Raw genomic sequence first — 21,169 nt, 5'->3', positions numbered from 1 at the left:
TACTGAAATTGAGTTTCGGGCGGAGCTTAATGACTGTTTCTTTTTACAGTGCAGTACAGCGATTAAAAAACGGGAGGGCCATAGTTTTAATGGCATAAGGTGTGTTTAATTTAGTGTTTTTTTTCCAAATGGATAAGGTTTAAATTTTTCACACTCCGTCAAAAATTCTAAAAAAGGAAGCAGCTAACAGTCCCCCAAAAATCTCCGGAGATTTTTAACTAATTCTGTAAACATCAATACTAAATCCTGTAAACATCAATACTAAATCCTGTAAACTAATTCAACAAATCCTGTAAACATAAAAACGCGTGAAAGCTGTTAAAAACGCGTGAAAGCTGTTGAAAACGCGTGACAGCTGTTGGGGACCACCTTCTGTGAACATACACATAATATCCTGTAAACATACACATATTATCTTGTAAACATACACATGTTATCCTATAAACATACACATATAATTATGTAAACATTACCTTTTATTTCTGTGAACATACACATAATATCCTGTAAACATACACATATTATCCTGTAAACATACACATATTATCCTATAAACATACACATATAATTTTGTAAACATACATAGTGTATTTGAAATTATAGCAGTTGAAATTATGGCAGTTGTGGCAGTTAAAAACGCGTCAGAACTAAGCTAAAAAAGGAAGGCTTTTATACACGGGGATTTTTGGGGGACTGTAGCCTGGGGACATTATCTTTTCTCATTAAATTAAGGCACCATATATCTTTTGTAAAAATAGAAATGATATTTTTCACTATTATATATCTCCATAAACCTGTAAAAAATCTTAAATTAATATATACTTTTGACGGGCATGCATATGAGCAATGCCCTCTATAATAAAAAGCATCTCAATTCAATTTGTTGGCAACAATAGTTTGTATTAAACAACACTGCTTTAATTCCGAAACGTCAGATGAATGGACAAATAGGGATTTTCTGATCAAATCCCTTCAAATCTCTCAACCAACCAATGGCTAGGAAAATTACTGGAATGTAATAAAATATTTAACAACATTTGAGTCAATCACTTCTTTGTCTTCTTAGTTTCACAAATAATATATATAAAATATTTAAACAGAACCACAAGCGCACACAAATTCTTTTTGAAGAGAAAGACTAAAAGGCCCCAACTATTCTATTGAATAGAGTTCGACTTGTTCTAAAGATCGCATGGTTATAGTCCTGGTAGTAGAATGTCTTGTAAATGAATTGGGATAGCCAATTGGAGGCAAAGAAGCACAGTACCGCAATAATCACAGCGATAGTCTTTGTGCTATTCGAGGTTAAGCTATGGCTTGTGGCAGCAAGAATCCCGATTAATGCAATAGAGACGACTTGCAAAGATACCTTGATGAATTTCAGCGCTCTTAGCGCTCTACTGCAACTTTTGCAGTGAACAACATGTGACCAATATCTGAAAGAATTGTTAAAGCAATTTACATGTTAGTATAGTTTTATCTTAAAAATGTAGTAATATCTGAAATGTAATGGATTAATAGTGATGTACGTTAATGCAATAATATCTGAAATATAATATAGCAATATCAGAAAGGCGTACAAATCTAAATAATGATGGAGAATCATCAATTTATTATTTAAATTCGATGTCAACTTTTAGAAACAAAATACTTGCTAATGTGCTCAATTTGACAGACCCAAAAGTAGATGGTAGAGTCTAGAGGTAGGGGCAGCGGTGGAGTCACCATGTAACAGGGGTAGGCAATTGTCTATCTCTGGAATTTTAAAATCGGGTATGAAGTAGAATATATATGTTGGTCTGCCTACTCCTGGAAATTAGATTTCATATCCCTGTTCTTTGATGACAATTCAATACTGCAATCCAATCGAATAAATTAAATTGCAAAATGTGACTGATAATTGACTAAAATTGTTGAGTGTTAATATATATATATATTTTTGTTTAAATTTGACTTAGAATTTGGTGTACTTGATTAAAATGATTCAAGTATATAAGTTAAATTTTACCCACAGATCTGGTAACCCAGTAACTCAAAACTTTTTGTTCACCCCTGATTCAAATTCTGAGTACGCCACTGAGTAAGGTAGAAAATAATACTGCAACTTCTATGAGGCAAAAACATAGCAAAATAAAAAATAATAGAGGCTCAACATAAAAACCTCATATCAAATTAAACATTTCTTCAAAAGAGAATACCTACCTGTTCATGAGTTGTTCCTTAGAAACAGGAGCTGGAAGGGGTGTGAATTCTTTAGTGCCCCAATTTACTTGATTGTTTGAGTATTTCCTTAACCATGTTCTAAAGGCAATAACCATCGCATCTGATTTTGTCGGCACATAACAAGAGTTGTGCCAATTTGAAATTCCCTCTGAAGCAACTCTTTGCTCCTAGAGTATTTAATAATTTTAAGAGAAAACAATGAATAAATTATTGATTAATATAGAAAAATAATGACAGGTTCAGCAAAACTTAATTAGTTTAAACATAATTTTTTTTCAAAAATGCAATACCTGTGCATGAAGAAGAAAAAGATCTGAATCTATGACAAGGTTAGCTCCTATATGAATGTACCATCGTGGGATAAACTTATCTGCCCATGTTGCGAAGTTCCGTGAAGTAAGACTTATAATTCTGCTCTTTCCAGGACGAACTGGTATACACATTACCGGGTTCACAAGCCTCGGTTCATTCCAACTCGCTGTCTCAGAATTCTTCTGAGAAATGCAGGAGAGAGTCATTAATAATAATGCTATCACATTATAGTCAGATGGTTGAAAAATACAACATAGAGTTTGAAAAATTCTCAATGAAGGAAATTAAGTCGATCTTTAGCATCAAAATAATAACCATAATTGACATCAATGTTGTTAGGGGCTGTAGTACAACAATGTACAAGTTATAGATAAAAATGGAAATGAATATGTAATTTGATTTTTGACTTCTTACAGAATGGTCTTTATAGATTGAAAAATAATAAACACATGGGGCAATAAACTTGTGATATCCACCATCCTGCTTTGCACCAAAACCACTTATATCCGAATTCTCTATTGTTAGCTCAATCGGGGTACCTCCTTCTCTATCAGTCTCAACTGTGAAGGGATGATATATGTATAATCATTTTTAGTAGAAATAGTTAGAAATACTTAATCCGATGAATATGAGTTGTCCACGCACACACATGCCGGACTGTGGTAAATCTGAAGTACTGTCACATCTGGCCATTAATTGGGCATAAGATGAGATTTCTTTTAAAAATGAAAGCCCTAAGATACCTAATTAAGTGACCAACTCTAATCGATCACAAAACCAAATTATCTGTTTATGTGTACTTGTTTGACAATGGTATACCTAGATTTGTATGTGCAAAAATTGAGTACTGATAAATAAAATTTAGAATAAAAGCAGTAGAAGCGTATCTTCCAGGATCTTCTTTCTTCTGAAGATCCATTAAACCATAATGAGCATACGGAACATGAGATGGATCCAGAATATTCTCTGTCAGAGCTTCATATCTGTGATATCAACATTTAGAAATAGAGCAATCCAATATAAATAGGTCGACAATTAGCTTTTAATTTAGAGAATTTTTACCCATATAGAACCTCTCTTGTTGTTAATATGGAAACAAATGATGGATCATCCAATTCGGGAATGTATGGAGGTCTTGTTGTGTGCATAATATCTTTGTATTGGGGACTACTGTTAGGCCAAAACCACAACAGTCCATTTTGCTCAATGCTTGGATATACTGCAATGCATGCCTTTTCATTCTTATGAACCTGCACTTGCATAATATATTCAACATTATTACATTAGACAAATAAATGCATGCTGCTTTTGTTTCTTCTAAAATGTTTGATTTAAAGAGTTCACCGCTCATTACCGGGCAGGGGCACGACTGTATTTTAGCCACCATTCAGACTGATATGCGGACTTTAGTTTCTAAGGGCATGCCCGAAAATAAATAAATAAATAAATAATAATAATCAAATAAGGCATGACTCCTATATTTTTTTTCAAAGAAAATAAGAAAAAAAATATGTCGCGATCCCAGAACACGATTGGGGAAGAAACAGCGAATTTTGACTTAGTCAAAGGCTGGGTGAAGGAGAAAGAGGCTGGGGCACAAGGGTCAGGTCCACGGGCAGAGGCATTTTAAAGAAAGGATCGCTGCAGATGGGGTCCGCTTCTATAAATGGGATCACGATTCACGCTCATTAATTCTTCTACTCACCGAATTAGCATCCTCTGAGATATCTCATATTTTGCGTGACTTTGATGTATTAATTTTAATTATTTTATTTTGAAACTTTTTTTTGATCTTCTCAGGTTGATTGCAAATTCGGATTCCTTCTAACGACGGCCGACGGCGAGAGATAAAATTAAGTGAAGAATAAAATCTTTTGTTTTTTTTCTTTAATTGTACTTTTCAATCTGCTTAACAAGTGAAACTCACAAGCACCTGACCGGATCCGCGCATTTCTTTTTTTTTTTTATATTCTAAATATTCAGATGTAAATAAATAAAAATCTCTCAAAAAAATCATACCATTTCATTTATATTTGTCACTATATAGAAAATAAAAAATAAATTAATCAACCATAACAATACTACGATTTTTTTAATTTTGAAGGTTTGTGAATAAAGATTGAGAATATAGAAACTAAAATAATACTACGATATTTTTTATTATTTGAATTTTCTGGAAACTATATATATATTGAGAAATCGTTGCTTCTACTACATCAAATTAATTAATAAACGCCTCAATGTGTACAATTATTTTAAATTGACATTCTAAATTACCAAAAAAAAACACAAAAAAAGGCTGGTATACGCAGTCTTATAATTAATTACTGGCTAGCAAATTAATGTTGATATCAACACTACTGACCGTTAACACAACACACTCGATCATACTAAAATTTAAGAAAAGCGATAGAAAACCAAACTAACCGGGGGCCCGAGTGCAGGAGCTTGCGGTATATACTTGCATTTACCAGCACTATCAAAGCACCAACCATGGTACACACACTGAAGTCTTCCCTGGTGATCGATACGGCCTTCTGATAGAGGTGCAAGTCGGTGAGGGCACCTATCATTGAACACCTTCCATGCGCCCTCGACACGGTCCCACCAAATGACCACATCCAGCCCGAGCACCATAAGCCCTTTCGGGGCCCGCTTGTCAAGGTCACGCAAAAGAGCCAACGGATACCAGTGGGAGAACCAGTCAAAGGTCTCGGATGTGGGAGTTGAGTTGGGCTGATCAGCAACTGTATTGGTATTGGTTGTAAGTGCAGTGAAGGGGGTTGAATGTGAAGAGGAGATGCGGAGTCGGGCAGAGGAATGGTTGAGATGGGAGTGTTGGAGTCGAGTTGATGAGATGGACGGTCTAGATGGAGAGAAGGCGAGGGATAGGGGTGAAGAGAGGCGTAGAGCCATGGTTGATGGATGCTGAGGAATGCAGTAGGAGAAGTGTGTTTATAATTAATGGGAGAATATCTATGTGGACCCTGCTAAGAGATGCATGTGATGATTTGTGTATGTGTCAGTACTGATTAATTTTATTAAAGATAAAACGCATCTATCAACTATATTAAAAAGGTTAGGTCGTGCTACAATGATCGAATGTGATCAAATAAAGAAAATAGCAGTCCAAAATTATTGCTTCGGCAGTGACACTGCTGACGCGCTAATACGCATGTTATATGAATTGTTTGCCATATGACAGAACCGAATCCATTGGGACCCTCACTTTTCTTGCAACATAAACCCAGGGGTTGAATTATTGCTCTCTTGTTATTGTCCACTGATATATTTTATATATAAACTCTTCCGGTGGAGGGGTAATATGAGCAATAATGGCCATAATAATACCTATAAAAAAATGCATTATCTGATGTGTGTACAGTAGCTATTGGATTAGTTGCAACAACAACGTTGTTGTTGCAACTAATCCAATAGCTACTGTACACAAAATGGGAGCAATTACAAAATGCGATACATGTTAACATCTTTGATTTTGTTCCAAGGAGCAATTACAAAATGGGTAGCATTCGTTCAGGCTGGTGCCAATGAGCTTTTACTTTTTAGTTGTCAAAAATTATGTTATTACCATTTCATTTTTAATCAAATAAATTAGGTAATAATAGCACGAAATCTAAAATAGTAGCATGAAGTAAAGGTTATTTCTGATTTGATCTTATTTTTCATATAAGTAAATTCCAGCGTTACAAACCATTAGCTTAATTATATAAAATAATAATAAAATATCTTAGGATCAACTGATCAAGAACATAAAGGACATTAGGTTGAACCCTCTGTCCGGCCTAGAATCACATATATACTGTTAATTTTTTAGTAACAGAGAAGAAGCAGAAATGATGGAATTATATTGTATATTTTTTGTTGTAATCTTTTTACAATATGATATATCGATATTTATACTCTCTTTGAGGCTATTTTACCGTTAGTAATAACGGTAACATCCTATGCACCTATAACTATTTTATTTACAATTCTACCCTTATTCTTATTTTACATTTTTACCCTCTAACTATCTAATTATTTTCAACACTCCCCCTCAAGCTAGGATTATAAATGTCGATTAATCCTAGCTTGCTTGTTATTTCTTCAAATGCCCTCGGAATGAGACCCTTGGTGAAGACATCGGCTAATTGGTCTTGGCTCTTTACGTAAGGGGTTTCAATTTCCTTCGATTGGACTTTTTCTCTTATGAAATGGCAATCAACTTCGATATGCTTTGTTCTTTCATGAAATACGGCATTTGAAGCAATGTGTCTTGCCGCATTGTTATCGCAAAACATATTCATTGGTTTATCAATTTTGAAGTTCAATTCTTCAAGCAATTGTTTTATCCACGTGAGTTCGCTTGCGGTGGATGCCATGGCACGATATTCTGCTTCCGCACTTGATCGAGCCACGACATTTTGCTTCTTGCTTTTCCATGTGACTAAATTTCCGCCTACAAATGTGCAATAGCCGGTTGTTGATTTTCTATCAAAGCTTCCGGCCCAATCTGCATCGGAATAGCCACACACTTCATTAGATTTATTATTTTTCATCCATATACCCTTTCCGGGTGATTTTTTCAAGTATCTCAAAATTCTATCTATGGCATCCAAGTGAGGTTTCCTTGGTGCGTGCATAAATTTGCTAATTTGGCTTACGGCAAATGATATATCCGGCCTAGTTACCGTTAAGTAAATCAACTTACCTACAAGTCGTTGGAATTGATTGATATCTTCCAATGGTTCCCCTTCTTCGGAATTCAATTTACAATTGCTATCAATTGGTGTTGAGGCCGGTTTGGATCCTAATTTTCCCGTTTCTTTTAGAAGGTCAATGGCATATTTTCTTTGTGAGATAAATAATCCCTTGATAGAATGAGCTATTTCAATTCCTAAAAAATATTTAAGTCTACCAAGGTCCTTTATTTCAAATTTTTCTTTTAAATGTTTTTTAACATTGTCAATTTTTTCATAATTATTTCCGGTAATAATTATGTCATCAACATACACAAGAACAATAGTTGTATCATTATTTTCATGTTTTGAAAATAGTGATGTATCGGATTGGCTTATTTTAAAACCGAGAAAAATTAAATATTGAGAGAGTTTTCCATACCATGCCCTTGGCGATTGTTTAAGTCCATAAATTGACTTATTTAACCTACAAACAAGGTTAGTATTTTTTTCTTTTATATGACCCGGTGGTAGAGTCATATAAACCTCTTCTTCAAGTGTTCCTTGAAGAAATGCATTTTTAACATCCATTTGACATAAGTTCCACCCATTATTTACCGCTATTGAAAACAAAATTCTTATGGTATTCATCTTTGCAACCGGAGCAAAGGTCTCTTGGTAATCAATACCATATGTTTGGGTGTACCCTTTGGCAACTAGCTGGGCCTTATACCGTTCTATGGATCCATCGCTTTGATATTTTATTTTATAAATCCATTTGCATCCCACGGGTTTTTTATTTTTTGGTAATGGTACAATGGTCCATGTGTCATTTTTTTCTAAGGCTTGAAGCTCTTCTTCCATAGCCTTATACCACACCGGTTGGTTAATGGCTTCCTCAAAATTTCTTGGTTCTTCTATTTTAGATATTGAACTAAGAAATGTACGGTGGTTTTTTGAAATATTTTTATATGAAATAAAATTTTCAATAGGATATTGAACCTTATAGGTTACGAAATCTCGTAACCTTGTTGATGGTTGTCTATGACGAGTTGACCTCCTTCTAGGTTGTTCTTCAATATTTTCGCCTTCTTCAATATTTTCATTTTCTTCTTCCTCGGCTCCACTTTGAGGAGTATTATTATTTTCTTCTTCTCCTTCTCCTTCTTCTACTTCTTCTTCGTCATTTCCTACAATTCTTTGCTTAATAATTTGATTAGTAGACATGGGAATGACAAAGTCATTTGTGATAATTTGATTATCAATCTCATCTTTATTTTTAAAATATGGCTCATTTTCAAAAAATGTTACATCTCTAGAAATATAAAGTTTTTTATTTATAGGATCATAACATTTATAACCCTTTTTTTGAGATGAATATCCTAAAAAAATAGTTTTTATAGAAGTATGGTCTAGTTTATCTCTTTTATTTTGGTGTACATAACATGTACATCCGAAAATTCTTAGGTGATTAAAAAATATTTTTCTTTGGTAAATAATTTCTAATGGACTTTTATTTTTTAAAACAACACTTGGCAACCTATTTATCAAATAAGTTGCGGTGAGAACGGCATCCGACCAATAAATTTTTGGAACATTGGATTGAAACATAAGTGCTCTTGTCATTTCAAGTAAGTGACGATTTTTTCTTTCGGAAATCCCATTTTGTTGAGGAGTATAAACACATGTTGTTTGATGTATGATTCCCTTTTGTTTCAAGAAATTTGAAAAATTTTGATTTACAAATTCCGTTCCATTATCGGTTCTAAGGATTTTAATTCTAGTATTGTATTGATTTTCAATTAAATTTGAAAAATCTTGGAAATGAGAAAAAACTTCGCTTTTATTTTTTAATAAATATAAGTATGTTAATCGTGAAAAATCGTCTATAAAAGTAACAAAATATTTGAAATCATTATAAGAGTTTACGGGAGCGGGTCCCCAAACATCGGAATGAACAAGTTCGAATATATGATTACTTTTTGAATTTGAGCTTACAAAAGGGAGTCTTGTATGCTTAGCTAGTTTGCATACTTCACAATTACTACAATCTAAATTAGAAAATTCAAAAATATATTTTAAGGTTCTATCGGAAGGATGCCCAATTCTTCTATGCCATAAGTGTCCCATGTCTTGTGCTTGGGTGTTGAAATTATATTTTTGGCTATATAAAAAATATAATCCATTTTTGAAAACACCTTCACCAATCATCATCTTGGATATTATATCTTGGAAAAATACATTTTGAGGTGAAAAAATAATTTCACAATTTAGTTCTTTTGAAAGTTTGCCCATAGATAATAAGTTGGCGGTACAATTTTTTACATACATGACATTTTTAATTTCTTTTAGAAAAACAATAATAGAGCCATAACCACAAATTTCCATTTTTTCACCATTTGCAACATAGACAAATTCTCCACCTTTTCCTTTTTTATAATTTTGCAATAAATCTTTATTTCCGGTCATGTGATCAGTTGCACCGGAGTCTAAAATCCAATCAAGATTACCTTGGGAGTAATTTTGATTTAGATTTCCTAAATATGTGTATTTTTCTGGTTTTGTTTCACCAATTTCGGTTTCAGATCTGTTTGGACCTCTTTCCACCCTTCTATTTGGTATTACATATTTCATTTGATTTGGGCCTTGGGCTTCTAATAAACTTTTTGAATTAAAAGAACCTGATTTTGGGCTGTTCAAAAAACCGCTGAGGGAAGAAATTAATTTGGAGATTAGTTTGAAGATTTCTGAATTTGTGGAGGCAGCAGCTCCAAAACCTGCGGACTCAATTTTGGCGGACCCGTTATTTGAAGAAATTGGCGGATCCGATTCAACACAACTCATCTCTTCATTTCGTTGAAGGGCTTGCGCCGCACTAGAGATAGTGATATCCCTTCTCTCCCCCTTAGGATTATTCGGCCAATCCACTCCGCCCTTCTCTTTCCACCATTGCGGTCGGAGATGAGGATGAAGAAACCAACACTGATCAAGTCCGTGGCCTTCTTTCTTGCAATTGATGCATTTTTCGGGTTCCATTTGTTGGATTATGGAGGCTACTGTGGCTCTTGGATTTTTGACTTTGTTGGATTTTGCTCTATTGTTTTTTCTGGTTTTTCTGGTCACGACTCAGTCTTTTCCTGGTATTGCAGATACTGATTTTTTTATGTATAGATCTGATAAAAAACAGATCTTGGAATTTTGTTGGTATTTATGGAACTGATTTGGGGTTTAGGATGGCTAATTTCAGCTTTTGTATGAATCTGATTTTTTCAGTATTTTTCTGATATTGAATCAGAATTGGATATTGGTTTGTAGTTACCAGGTTTACCAGTAAAACACGGAAGCTTGGAGTTTTATCGGGTTATTGGATATTGCTATCGGTTTTTTCAGAACTGCTCTGATACCATGTTAATTTTTTAGTAACAGAGAAGAAGCAGAAATGATGGAATTATATTGTATATTTTTTGTTGTAATCTTTTTACAATATGATATATCGATATTTATACTCTCTTTGAGGCTATTTTACCGTTAGTAATAACGGTAACATCCTGTGCACCTATAACTATTTTATTTACAATTCTACCCTTATTCTTATTTTACATTTTTACCCTCTAACTATCTAATTATTTTCAACATATACAACAATAAATCTATTTTTCTATCATAAATTTCATCAAACACATTATATATGCATGAGATCTTACCACAAGTAAATTATAGGGACTTCACAGATTTATTGTATAAAAAAGTATTAAAACATAGGGATTTCAATATGATAAAGTTCCAATCATGAGTTGTGTCAGTTAAATTTACTGGCATTATATACGTACTAAACATGAGCTGGTATTTGTTGCTCTTTGCAGACTGGAAAATTTATTATTTAACTAATTATATTACAGTTCAATTAATCCATTTTCAACACGCTTATACCAAGCATTAATTTCAAATATATACAAAGTTGTTTACAAGTTTTACGAAAAAAAAAATGTAAAACGTACTAATCCAAACAAAATGAACTCCATAGCTCATTTCATCAATATCCAATCTCACATCTCTGTGCTCATCAAACAAATCTCCGGGAACAAATATTCAAAGGATCCTCGGTACTCACAAACTGAGAAATATGCAAAAGAAAAGTGAATGAAAACCGATACAACATTTTATTGCAAAAAAACACGCGTGTTTTTTTGTTGTTGACCGTAACAAAATGGACACAAATTAACTTGGAAATTTGGATGAAAGCAAAGATGGCTCTGTCCTAAAAAAGTTGAATGTGTATGCATGTTGCGACAGAGTCTTGAGAAAACTAAATAGTGATTCTTCAATAATAATAAAAAGCACTAAATAATGCCAGCCAGCTCTATTTACTGATCACCACTATTTACTGATCACCACTGATCATTCGAAAGAGAGAGAACCGTGTACGTTTGAAGAGTAAATTCCGTACAAACTAAAAACCGAAATAAATAAATTATGTTATGAGAGAAAGATAGGCGAAGTTTTTACCCTTCATTAAGCCCTTTCTTTTAGTTCAAAGGATCTAATCTCTTTGTTTAGTTAATATAACTAAAGGCACATTAATGTTCTATTGCAGGTGTTCTATCCTAAAAGATTACTCAATTGCTATTGAAGTATATTTCAGAAATTACTTTTTTGTGACTTTTAGGTTCCTGAGATATTAGTCTAGAATTTTTATATAGTATTCAGCACTCAGCACAATAACCTGTTGAAGGCTTCAATCCCCTCTTGAATATTTCTCTTATAACTCACACAACCTGATTCTTATTACATGTCATAACTAATTCTTATTACTAGTAAAAAACTCAATAAAACAATTAAGTTCTACAAAATTATTTACAGGAGTGAGTATCCTCTGCATTAGTACATTTCGTAGAGTTACTCAAAATCGGGTCGATATTTTATTTTCCTACCTAGAATGCACGTAGTTCCTTTAAGGGGCAATTTCATGTATATCCCTCAAAAGTTTCAATATTACATATTTATCCCTCCAAAATCAATAATTACATATTTATTCTTGAAAATCATACAAACTCACATATTTGTCCAATCTAACTCTACATATCAAATATCTCCAAAAATAATTAAATAATATTTTTAAAACTTAAAAAAATTATTTAATTTACAGTATTAATTAAAAAATATGTTGACTATTATGCTCTTCGTTTTTGTCCGTCTAAGTTATCTTCTCTCTAAGGCATCAAACCTCCCGCCTCTCTCCGAACAAAAATGGAAAATTAAAGTAGCAAGAGGCGGCAGAAATCTGTGAGAGGGGAGGCGACTAGGGAAGGCAGGGATAAATCTGTGATTTGGCACAATTGGAGCGAGTGGCGGGGGAGGTTTGGTGCCTTATAGAGAAGAGAACTCAGGCGGACTAAAGAGACTGAAGGGTACAATGGTCAATCTATTATTACTTAATATTGTAAAATAAATTTTAAAGTTTAAAAAAATATTATTTAATTATTTTTGGAGATAATTGATATGTTATAGAGTTAGATTGGACAAATATGTGAGTTTGTACAATTTTCAAGGATAAATATGTAATTATTGATTTTGGAGGGATAAATACGTAATATTGAAACTTTTGAGGGATATATATGAAATTCTCCCTTCCTTTAAATTAGTGTCAATGGTTCAAATTTCACTGTAGGAGATGTTGTACCTCATCGAATTCGAACTCGTAGTCAAATCCTTATTGATAAACACCGCCAGTAGCTCTGGATTGCTATTGTTCGATTACTGAAATTGGGTTCTCTGTTCTGGAATGATCTTTTCAGTTATGATAACTGGGGAACTAGTTGAGGATTGGTGGAGGTGTATATTACATATAGAATAACACTAATTATGACAATTTTTGGTTAAATTGAGACTTAAAAAACGGTTCCTGCCATTACAAGATACTTTTTGTTAAGTCCGTCACAGAGCTTGCATACCGAACATAGTTTTTCCTTATATTTATTTATGATATTTAATTTCAACTATTATATTTAATATGTCATGTGATAACAGACAAAACATATTTACATTACTTGATACTTTTTAGTTTTTAATGTACAATATATTCGCAAAATTCATTACAAAAATGTTCTATGTGCCATTGGCTTATTAGTGAGTCTCGCTATTGGCTTATTAGTAAGTCTCGCTAGTATAATATCAATGTCATTTCAGTTTATCTAATATTAACTTCAAAACTTATTAAATTGACTTCAAACGGTGAATTCAAACCGTTCAAACCGATCTAGCTACTTTATTAGTTGTGCGTTTACATGTAAAAATTTATAACTTTTTGAATTTATTTGGTACTAAATCAAGCAGTCAAATGTGTGAGTTTTTAAGTTAATTTTAATACATTCATTTTTCAACATTTTTACCGCTTGATTTGATATTAAAATAACTCGAAAATATAAAAAAAAAATTGCATGTAAACACATCACTCATAAAGTAAATTGGTTTGAATGGTTTGAATTAGTCGTTTGAAGTCTATTCATTCAATTTTGAAGTTAGTGTCACGTGACACCCATGTCATATTAGCCGGACTCCTTATTAGTTGTTACATTGTAATGTTTAAGTATTTAATTTTTTGCATTAATAATAATGGAACAAAAACTCACTGCATAAAATTGAGTTCGGCTAGTATAACATCGGTGTCATATGACACTAACTTCAAAATCAATTGAATATACTTCAAATGACTAATCCAAAGCGTTCAAACTAATTTACTTTATGAGTGATGCGTTTAGATACAAATTTTTTTATGTTTTTGAGTTATTTTAGTATCAAATCAAGCGGTAAAAACGTTGAAAAATGAATGTATTAAAATTAACTTAAAAACTCACACATTTGACCTCTTGACTTGATACTAAATAAATTTGAAAAATTATAAATTTTGATGTAAACACACAATTAATAAAGTAGATCGGTTTGAATGATTTGAATTTACTATTTGAAATCGATTCAATAAATTTTAAAATTAGTATTATATAGACTGAAACGACAACTGATATTACGTTAGCTAAGACTCCATAAAATTTTCTTAAAATTATTGCTAACTTGATATTTTCTGTTTCAAAAACCCTACAACCCACAAGCGTAAGTGCGTAACAGGTAACATGTACGGTTACAGAGAGTTGGAGTGACTCGTTTCATCATTAAAAATTGAGAAGGGACATCGTACACATACTCGGTGTGTGGGGGCCATGGGGCCCACGCAGTAAAGTCTCAAACTTTTGCGTGACCAACGTGTCCGGTGCCTATTCGGGGGTGATGTAGGGATCAGTATTATGTGTGCTTTGAGATTCGTGTAGAACGGATTTAAACGGTTGAGAATTTTTATAAAGTCGCTCAAAGTTTGAGTATCTCAGATGATACGAATTCGTTTCTATTTTTTTTTTAAAAGTAGTGATATTAAAACATACTTGATCTGATACTCAAATATGTATCAAAATCAAATACAATAGTCTTTTATAGGGGTGCACAAAAAATTCGAGATTTGTGATTCGATTCGAGTTCGATTCGAAAAAGTTCGAAAAAAAATTCAATTCGAAAGTAGTTCGGTTCGAAATTAATTCAAATCAGTTCGATTCGAAATTAATTCAATTCGAATTCGAACCATGGCAGGTTCGAATTGGTTCGGTTCGAAAAAAATTTAGGTTCGAAATGTTCTGCTCCCACGACCAACTCTGCGGAACCGAAAATCCTCTACACTCTAGTTGATTCTCGATTCGCGTCCGAACCAGATCCGCCCAATGTTGGTGTAGAACAAAGTTTCCAGAAAATCACCTTCACGTACGCTCCATTTCTAATCAGGGACACGTGTTACTCCTGAAAGTGCCCTATTATTGTGTTGCTTGTTTGTAACCAAACTCGAGCTCATAGAGAACTGATTTGCTCATGACGTCTATTAATTAAATAATGAAGCATGAGTCGCTGTCATTGGCAAAAGCCCAAAACGGAAATAAATGAGTTAATACTCGGCGTGGGGCGCCTCAAAACTTAGAAACCGGAATTTAGTCCCACATCTATGAAATAATAGTCAGTAGGCGCTGGAGTGACTATAAAAGAAGACGGAAAGCAGTGGGTTTAGTCATATGCACTTTTGAACTCAAATAATGGGTCTGGACTCAAAAAATGGGTTTGGATTTAAATATTTTTTGGATCCGAACTCAAATAATGGTTTGGATCCGACTCAATTTCGAATTAATTTCGAATCAAATCGAATTAGTTCGAATTATATCGAACCGAATTCAAATTGGCTGGTTAGGTTCGAAATCTATATCAATTTCGAACTTGATTCGGTTCGAAATAATTTCGAATTCGAACTAGACCCAATTCGATTTGGTTCGGTTTGTTTGCAGCCCTAGTCTTTTATAATAATTTGTAACAACATAAAAAAAACTACAAATATACAAAAAAATAACCAACTAAGAACACTACAAGTCAAAACAATTCGTTTCTACCCTCAAATTGCGTCTCGAGTAAAGTCCGGATATGGCGTTAATCTTCGGTGAATTTTGTCGTGTGGTATTATGTGTTAAGGCCCAATATTAATTGACTATTTACCGCAACACCAGAAGCAACATCATACACGCCACATATATTTTTATTAGAGATTATAATGCTAAAAATTTAACCACATGTTTCACTCAGACCCTTTAAACTATAATTTTTTTTTGAATTGTATATTCAATTAGTATTTTTATACTTTAAACGTGTATATCTGTTTGAGATGCTTTTTTTCTTCTCATAAATCTCGTTTCATTTTCCAATAATACAAGTCCACTATTGAATATGGTTTGCTTCCATTTTGATGTCTTCTGTTTCTCTTTTGAGGTTTGATCCTAAAAAAAATATACATTGTATTGAATTTAATATAGATAGGAACCGCAATGTTTTTGTTATTTCTTCTCTATAAATTCCCATAAATTCGGTAATTTTTATTACACGTCACTTAAAATATATGTACATTATTTTTTCCATAATTTTCTCATTTTTACAATTTGAAATAATATTTACCTTATGCAGTCAGCTGAAAGGGAGGACGTAGCGGTGGATTTTCCTTAAAAAAAATCTTGTGAAATTCTAATTGTCTGAAACTAAATTTTATTTGTTGTATTTAAGATATTTAGTTTGATTATATTATTATGAGAACCAACTTTTGATCTAGTAGCAAAGTACAACACCGTTTTTGTATGAGGTCGTGAGTTTGAAGCTCGGAAGGAATGTCTTTATGTGACCTCTATCGTTCTATCTCAAAAAAATTGGTTATATTATGGAATAGACTTTAGAAAATATTGGAACAGTATTCTATTCAATTTGTGAACTCTCCATGTTGAAAGTTTATTTTCTGAATTGCTTCATGTATTTTTAAATATTGCTTAAACAATTTGCAGAATAGCTTAGTTAACTATAGTCTATTTCAATTTTTTAATATTATTGAATCGTTATAATTTTGTACATTGTCGTATTATTTGAAATTTTTGGTATTTAATATATTTTTTCGAATTTGCAGCTTATTGAAAACTTTCTGTAGATTATTTTATTTTTCAACTATTTAAATTTATGCATCGTGTTGCATTGATGCTGCGTTTTATTATTCTTATTTTTTTTTTGAAATACTGATAGAGGCTATCAGTTGAACAACAGTTTTTATCAAAACAATCTGACATCTATTATTACATCGCTCTGTATTCTAAAATCTACCATTAGCAGTGCTTAAGCCATAGGAACCCCTCCTGTACTGCCCTTTGAGCCACCAGTACCGGCGGCTTCTCTTTTCTTTCAAAGATCCTACTGTTCCGCTCCTTCCACAGTAACCAGCATGCGGCCCAGAACAGTACACCCCATGTTTTTTCCCGCATTGTGCCTCTGCTTCTTGCCGAAAACTCATATGTGTTCTGCACCGTATCCCTATGTTTCATTATGTGACCCCCTAGGAGCCTTGAAATTTCATTCCAGTAAGTCACCGAGTATGAGCATTGGAAAAATAGGTGCATAGCTGTCTCTAGTGTGCAGTTGTTGCAGAGTGTACATCCAAGTTCACAGTTCATACCCCTTGTCTGCATGACATCATGAGTAAGAATTTTACCCTTGAGAAGTAAGAATGCAAAAATCCTCACTGTTGACGGCATTTTGATTGTCCAAGTGGAATGATGGCGCCATTGTAATTTACCAGCCGTTATCAGAATATGGTAGATTGACTTGGCCGAGTAAATTCCACTTGAGCACCACCTCCAAATTATTTGGTCATGCCCTTCGCCTAGCACGATGTTAGCAGTTTCTGGAAATGCTTGTAAGGTAGCTTCTCTTAGGGATATGCTCCTATTTTGCAAGCCCCGGGTTGTGACTGCAAGGGTTGGTACAATCCATGAGTCCATCCAATACGAGATGATCCTGCCGTTTCCTATATGCCAGGTTGTGCTCCATAAGAAAACATGTTTGATTTTGTGCAGATCATTCCAGAAGAATGAGCCCTGTGTCGACCAGACCTTGGGACCATTGATGTCCGTGGATATGCATCGTAGCATTGTAATCGACCAGACCTTGGGACCTTGGGACCATTGATGTCCGTGTTTTATTATTCTTATTATTCGTGTCATTCAAATATGATATAAAATAATCAAACAAAATTTTGCAGAAATGTAAAACATTTATGGCCGAGTTTTTTTAAAATACCCAAATTTATTAATATTTTATTATAAATAACCAGAAGTTTGGCAAAATTATATTTTTGCCCAAACCATAAGGAAATTTTACGGTTTTAATTAAAAATTCAAACCGTAAGATTTCCTTACGGTTTGAAATTTTTTTTTTTTTTTTTTTTTTTAAGCCCAACTTTGGAGCTCTGATTAACATATCAAAACACCTTAAAAGATCATGAAAATTTATCGACATGCATTGTTGACTTCATAGAATAAGACTGTGAAGTTTCATACAAAATCTCAAAATAGATCGTGAGATATTGGCTCTCAAAAATTGCCCGAACTGCTGAAAGAGTGTTTCTGAGCCCAACTTTGCATCTCTAGTTAACATATCAAAACACCTTCCAAAATCTTGAAAATTTACCGACATGCATTATTGACTTCATAGAATAAGACTGTGATGTTTCATACAAAATCTCAAAACAGATCGTGAGATATCGGCTCTCAAAAATTGCCCGAACTGCTGAAAGAGTGTTTCTGAGTCCAACTTTGCACCTCTGGTTAACATATCAAAACACCTTCAAAAATCATAAAAATTTACCGACATGCATTGTTGACTTCATAGAATAAGACTGTGAAGTTTCATACAAAATTTCAAAACAAATCGTGAGATATCAGCTCTCAAAAATTGCCCGAACTGCTGAAAGAGTGCTTCTGAGCCCAAATTTGCACCTCTGATTAATATATCAAAACACCTTCAAAAATTATGAAAATTTACCGACATGCATTCTTGTTCTATGAAGTCAAGAGTGCATGTCGGTAAATTTTCATAATTTTTGAAGGTGTTTTGATATGTTAATCAGAGGTGCAAATTTGGGCTTAGAAACACTCTTTCAGCAGTTCAGGTAATTTTTGAGAGCCGATATCTCACGATCTGTTTTGAGATTTTGTATGAAACTTCACAGTCTTATTCTATGAAGTCAACAATGCATGTCGGTAAAATTTTATGATTTTTGAAGGTGTTTTGATATGTTAACCAGAGGTGCAAAGTTGGGCTCAGAAACACTCTTTCAGTAGTTCGGGAAATTTTTGAGAGCCGACATCTCACAATCTGTTTTGAGATTTTGTATGAAACTTCACAGTCTTATTCTATGAAGTCAACAATGCATATCGGTAAATTTTTATGATTTTTGAAGGTGTTTTGTTATGTTAACCAGAGGTGCAAAGTTGGGTTCAGAAACACTCTTTCAGCAGTTCGGGCAATTTTTGAGAGCCGATATCTCACAATCTGTTTTGAGATTTTGTATGAAACATCACAGTCTTATTCTATGAAGTCAACAATGTATGTCAGTAAATTTTTATGATTTTTGAAGGTGTTTTGTTATGTTAACCAGAGGTGCAAAGTTGGGTTCAGAAACACTCTTTCAGCAGTTCGGGCAATTTTTGAGAGCCGATATCTCACAATCTGTTTTGAGATTTTGTATGAAACTTCACAGTCTTATTCTATGAAGTCAAAAATGCATTTCGGTAAATTTTCATGATTTTTGATGGTGTTTTGATATGTTAACCAGAGGTGCAAAGTTGGGCTAAAAAAAAAAAATAAAAAATAATTTCAAACCGTAAAGAAATCTTACGTTTTGAAAAAAAAAAATTTCAAACCGTAAGGAAATCTTACGGTTTGGGCAAAAATATAATTTTGCCAAACTTCTGGTTATTTATAATAAAATATGAATAAATTTGGGTATTTTTAAAAAACTCGGCATTTATGGTCTTAGTTATTATGGATTTTTACAAAGTAATTTAAAATTAAAAGTTTATACATTCATTTCTAAATTATTTTGCAGGTGCTGTATTATCTTTTTGTTTCTTGTCAAAAATGCATATTTGATTTTAGAGAAAATTGGTTATTTTTCACTCCAAAATCTTCAAATTATAAAAATGTCATCCCAAAATTTGAAATTATAAACATGTCACTCCAAACTTCATTAATTTGTAATTTTACCACTCTAAATAATTAATAACTAAAATACTCTCCTTTTTTCTTCTCCTGCCATGGCGAAAACAAGAAGCCTGTTTCTAAGCAGCCTGTCAACGCATCGAAAAATCCCTAGAGCGAACAAGGAATCAATCAGAATCTGGTTACTACCTTGCTGGATAAGGGATAAGAATAACAGTTGTCAGGCTGTGAAATCTCCAAGTTCTTGGTACCTTGGACCCGGACCCTTCCATCTGCTTCGTTCTCCAGTAACCGATAGTGAGATTTTAGCTAAGGCTTGTTTGAATCGGATGCCACCTACTGATTACAGTTGCATGCATGTTGAGAGAAGTCAAAACGATTTGGCTATCTCGCCAAGAGGGGCAGACTAGAAGGATGGAGTTACACAGGATTCACCTTTCCTTTGTTTAGATAAAGAACTGTTATGTTTTCTATATGAGTCACCTAGTGCTATTATAACAATCCTGTAATGCTACCTCTTTTTGTGGTGATTATGAATAAATGCCTACGGGCTTTGATTGCAAAAAAAAGAAAGATAGTGATTAGATACTAAGAAACAAAATGCTCACAATAACAACTAATAAGCTAGATATTTTTTTGCCGTCCTTTTTTATATTGCAAGATATACTAAACCAAAACGAAGATATTTGCTAAAAAATTCAACGGTTACACTCACTTCCCCATCCTTTCTAATAGTCAAATAGATATTTCCTTTCCCCTTTCTCCTGATTTGCCCAAATATTAATAAGGGAGGATAAGGGCAAATCAGCTCATTGGTTGGAGTGGCAAAAAAAAATATTCGCAGGCTGCTTATAAATAGGCTTTTTGTTTTCGCCATGACAGGAGAAGAGGAGGCAAGAGAAGAAGGAAGAACATTTTAGTCATTAATTATTTGGAGTGACAAAATTATAAATTAATAAAATTTGGAGTGACATTTTTACAATTTAAAGATTTTGGAGTGACAAATAATCAATTTTCCCTTGATTTTATTATCGTTCATCCATCTAATACTAGTATCATGTCCGTGCGTTGCAACGGAGTTATATTTTAAGATTGAAGTTTAAAATTGAACATATAGATAAATAATAAACAATAGTAGATTTTCTCAACAAAAAAAAAATAACAGTAGAAGATAGCATACATAATTTTTTTTTCAGCATATTTGCAACACAAATAATCCATGTATACTAAATTCGAAGAAGGAACGCATAATTGTTTTATTTCTTCACTCAAATAATCCATGTATACCAAAGAAGTAGTAGTTATTAAAACTAACTTAATAAAGATGAACATAAATTGTTGTT

The 21,169-nt window shown here is 33.2% G+C and overlaps 2 protein-coding genes across 2 annotated transcripts; both read right to left on the bottom strand.

Annotated features, from left to right (window-relative positions):
* Nucleotides 1–1,084: 1,084 nt before the first annotated feature.
* Nucleotides 1,085–5,489, bottom strand: LOC144563877 (flavonoid 8-hydroxylase 2, chloroplastic-like). The gene is made up of 7 exons (XM_078313342.1): nucleotides 4,963–5,489; nucleotides 3,598–3,785; nucleotides 3,329–3,518; nucleotides 2,950–3,108; nucleotides 2,514–2,717; nucleotides 2,203–2,390; nucleotides 1,085–1,436 (listed from the first exon to the last, which is right to left on the bottom strand). The coding sequence occupies exons 1-7, from the start codon at nucleotides 5,449–5,451 to the stop codon at nucleotides 1,139–1,141; spliced, it is 1,716 nt and encodes a 571-aa protein (XP_078169468.1). The 5' UTR covers nucleotides 5,452–5,489; the 3' UTR covers nucleotides 1,085–1,138.
* An 11,444-nt stretch (nucleotides 5,490–16,933) lies between these two features.
* On the bottom strand, nucleotides 16,934–17,605 carry LOC144563875 (uncharacterized). Its single transcript, XM_078313341.1, has one exon. The coding sequence runs from the start codon at nucleotides 17,603–17,605 to the stop codon at nucleotides 16,934–16,936; it is 672 nt and encodes a 223-aa protein (XP_078169467.1).
* Between the last annotated feature and the right edge of the window lie 3,564 nt (nucleotides 17,606–21,169).

Source organism: Carex rostrata, chromosome 13 (assembly GCF_964058835.1).
Source record: "Carex rostrata chromosome 13, lpCarRost1.2, whole genome shotgun sequence".
Taxonomy (NCBI): Eukaryota; Viridiplantae; Streptophyta; class Magnoliopsida; order Poales; family Cyperaceae; genus Carex; species Carex rostrata.
This window is presented reverse-complemented; position numbering and strand designations above follow the sequence as displayed.

What these genes read in the sequence shown, in the direction of transcription:
- LOC144563877 (XM_078313342.1), bottom strand. Translation starts at nt 5,451, where the DNA reads ATGGCTCTACGCCTCTCTTCACCCCTATCCCTCGCCTTCTCTCCATCT. An exon ending in ACAAGAGAGGTTCTATATGG is followed by an intron (nt 3,519 to 3,597) that starts GTAAAAATTCTC and finishes TTGATATCACAG; the next exon opens with ATATGAAGCTCTGACAGAGA. An exon ending in AAGGAACAACTCATGAACAG is followed by an intron (nt 1,437 to 2,202) that starts GTAGGTATTCTC and finishes CAATTCTTTCAG; the next exon opens with ATATTGGTCACATGTTGTTC.
- LOC144563875 (XM_078313341.1), bottom strand. Translation starts at nt 17,605, where the DNA reads ATGGACTCATGGATTGTACCAACCCTTGCAGTCACAACCCGGGGCTTG.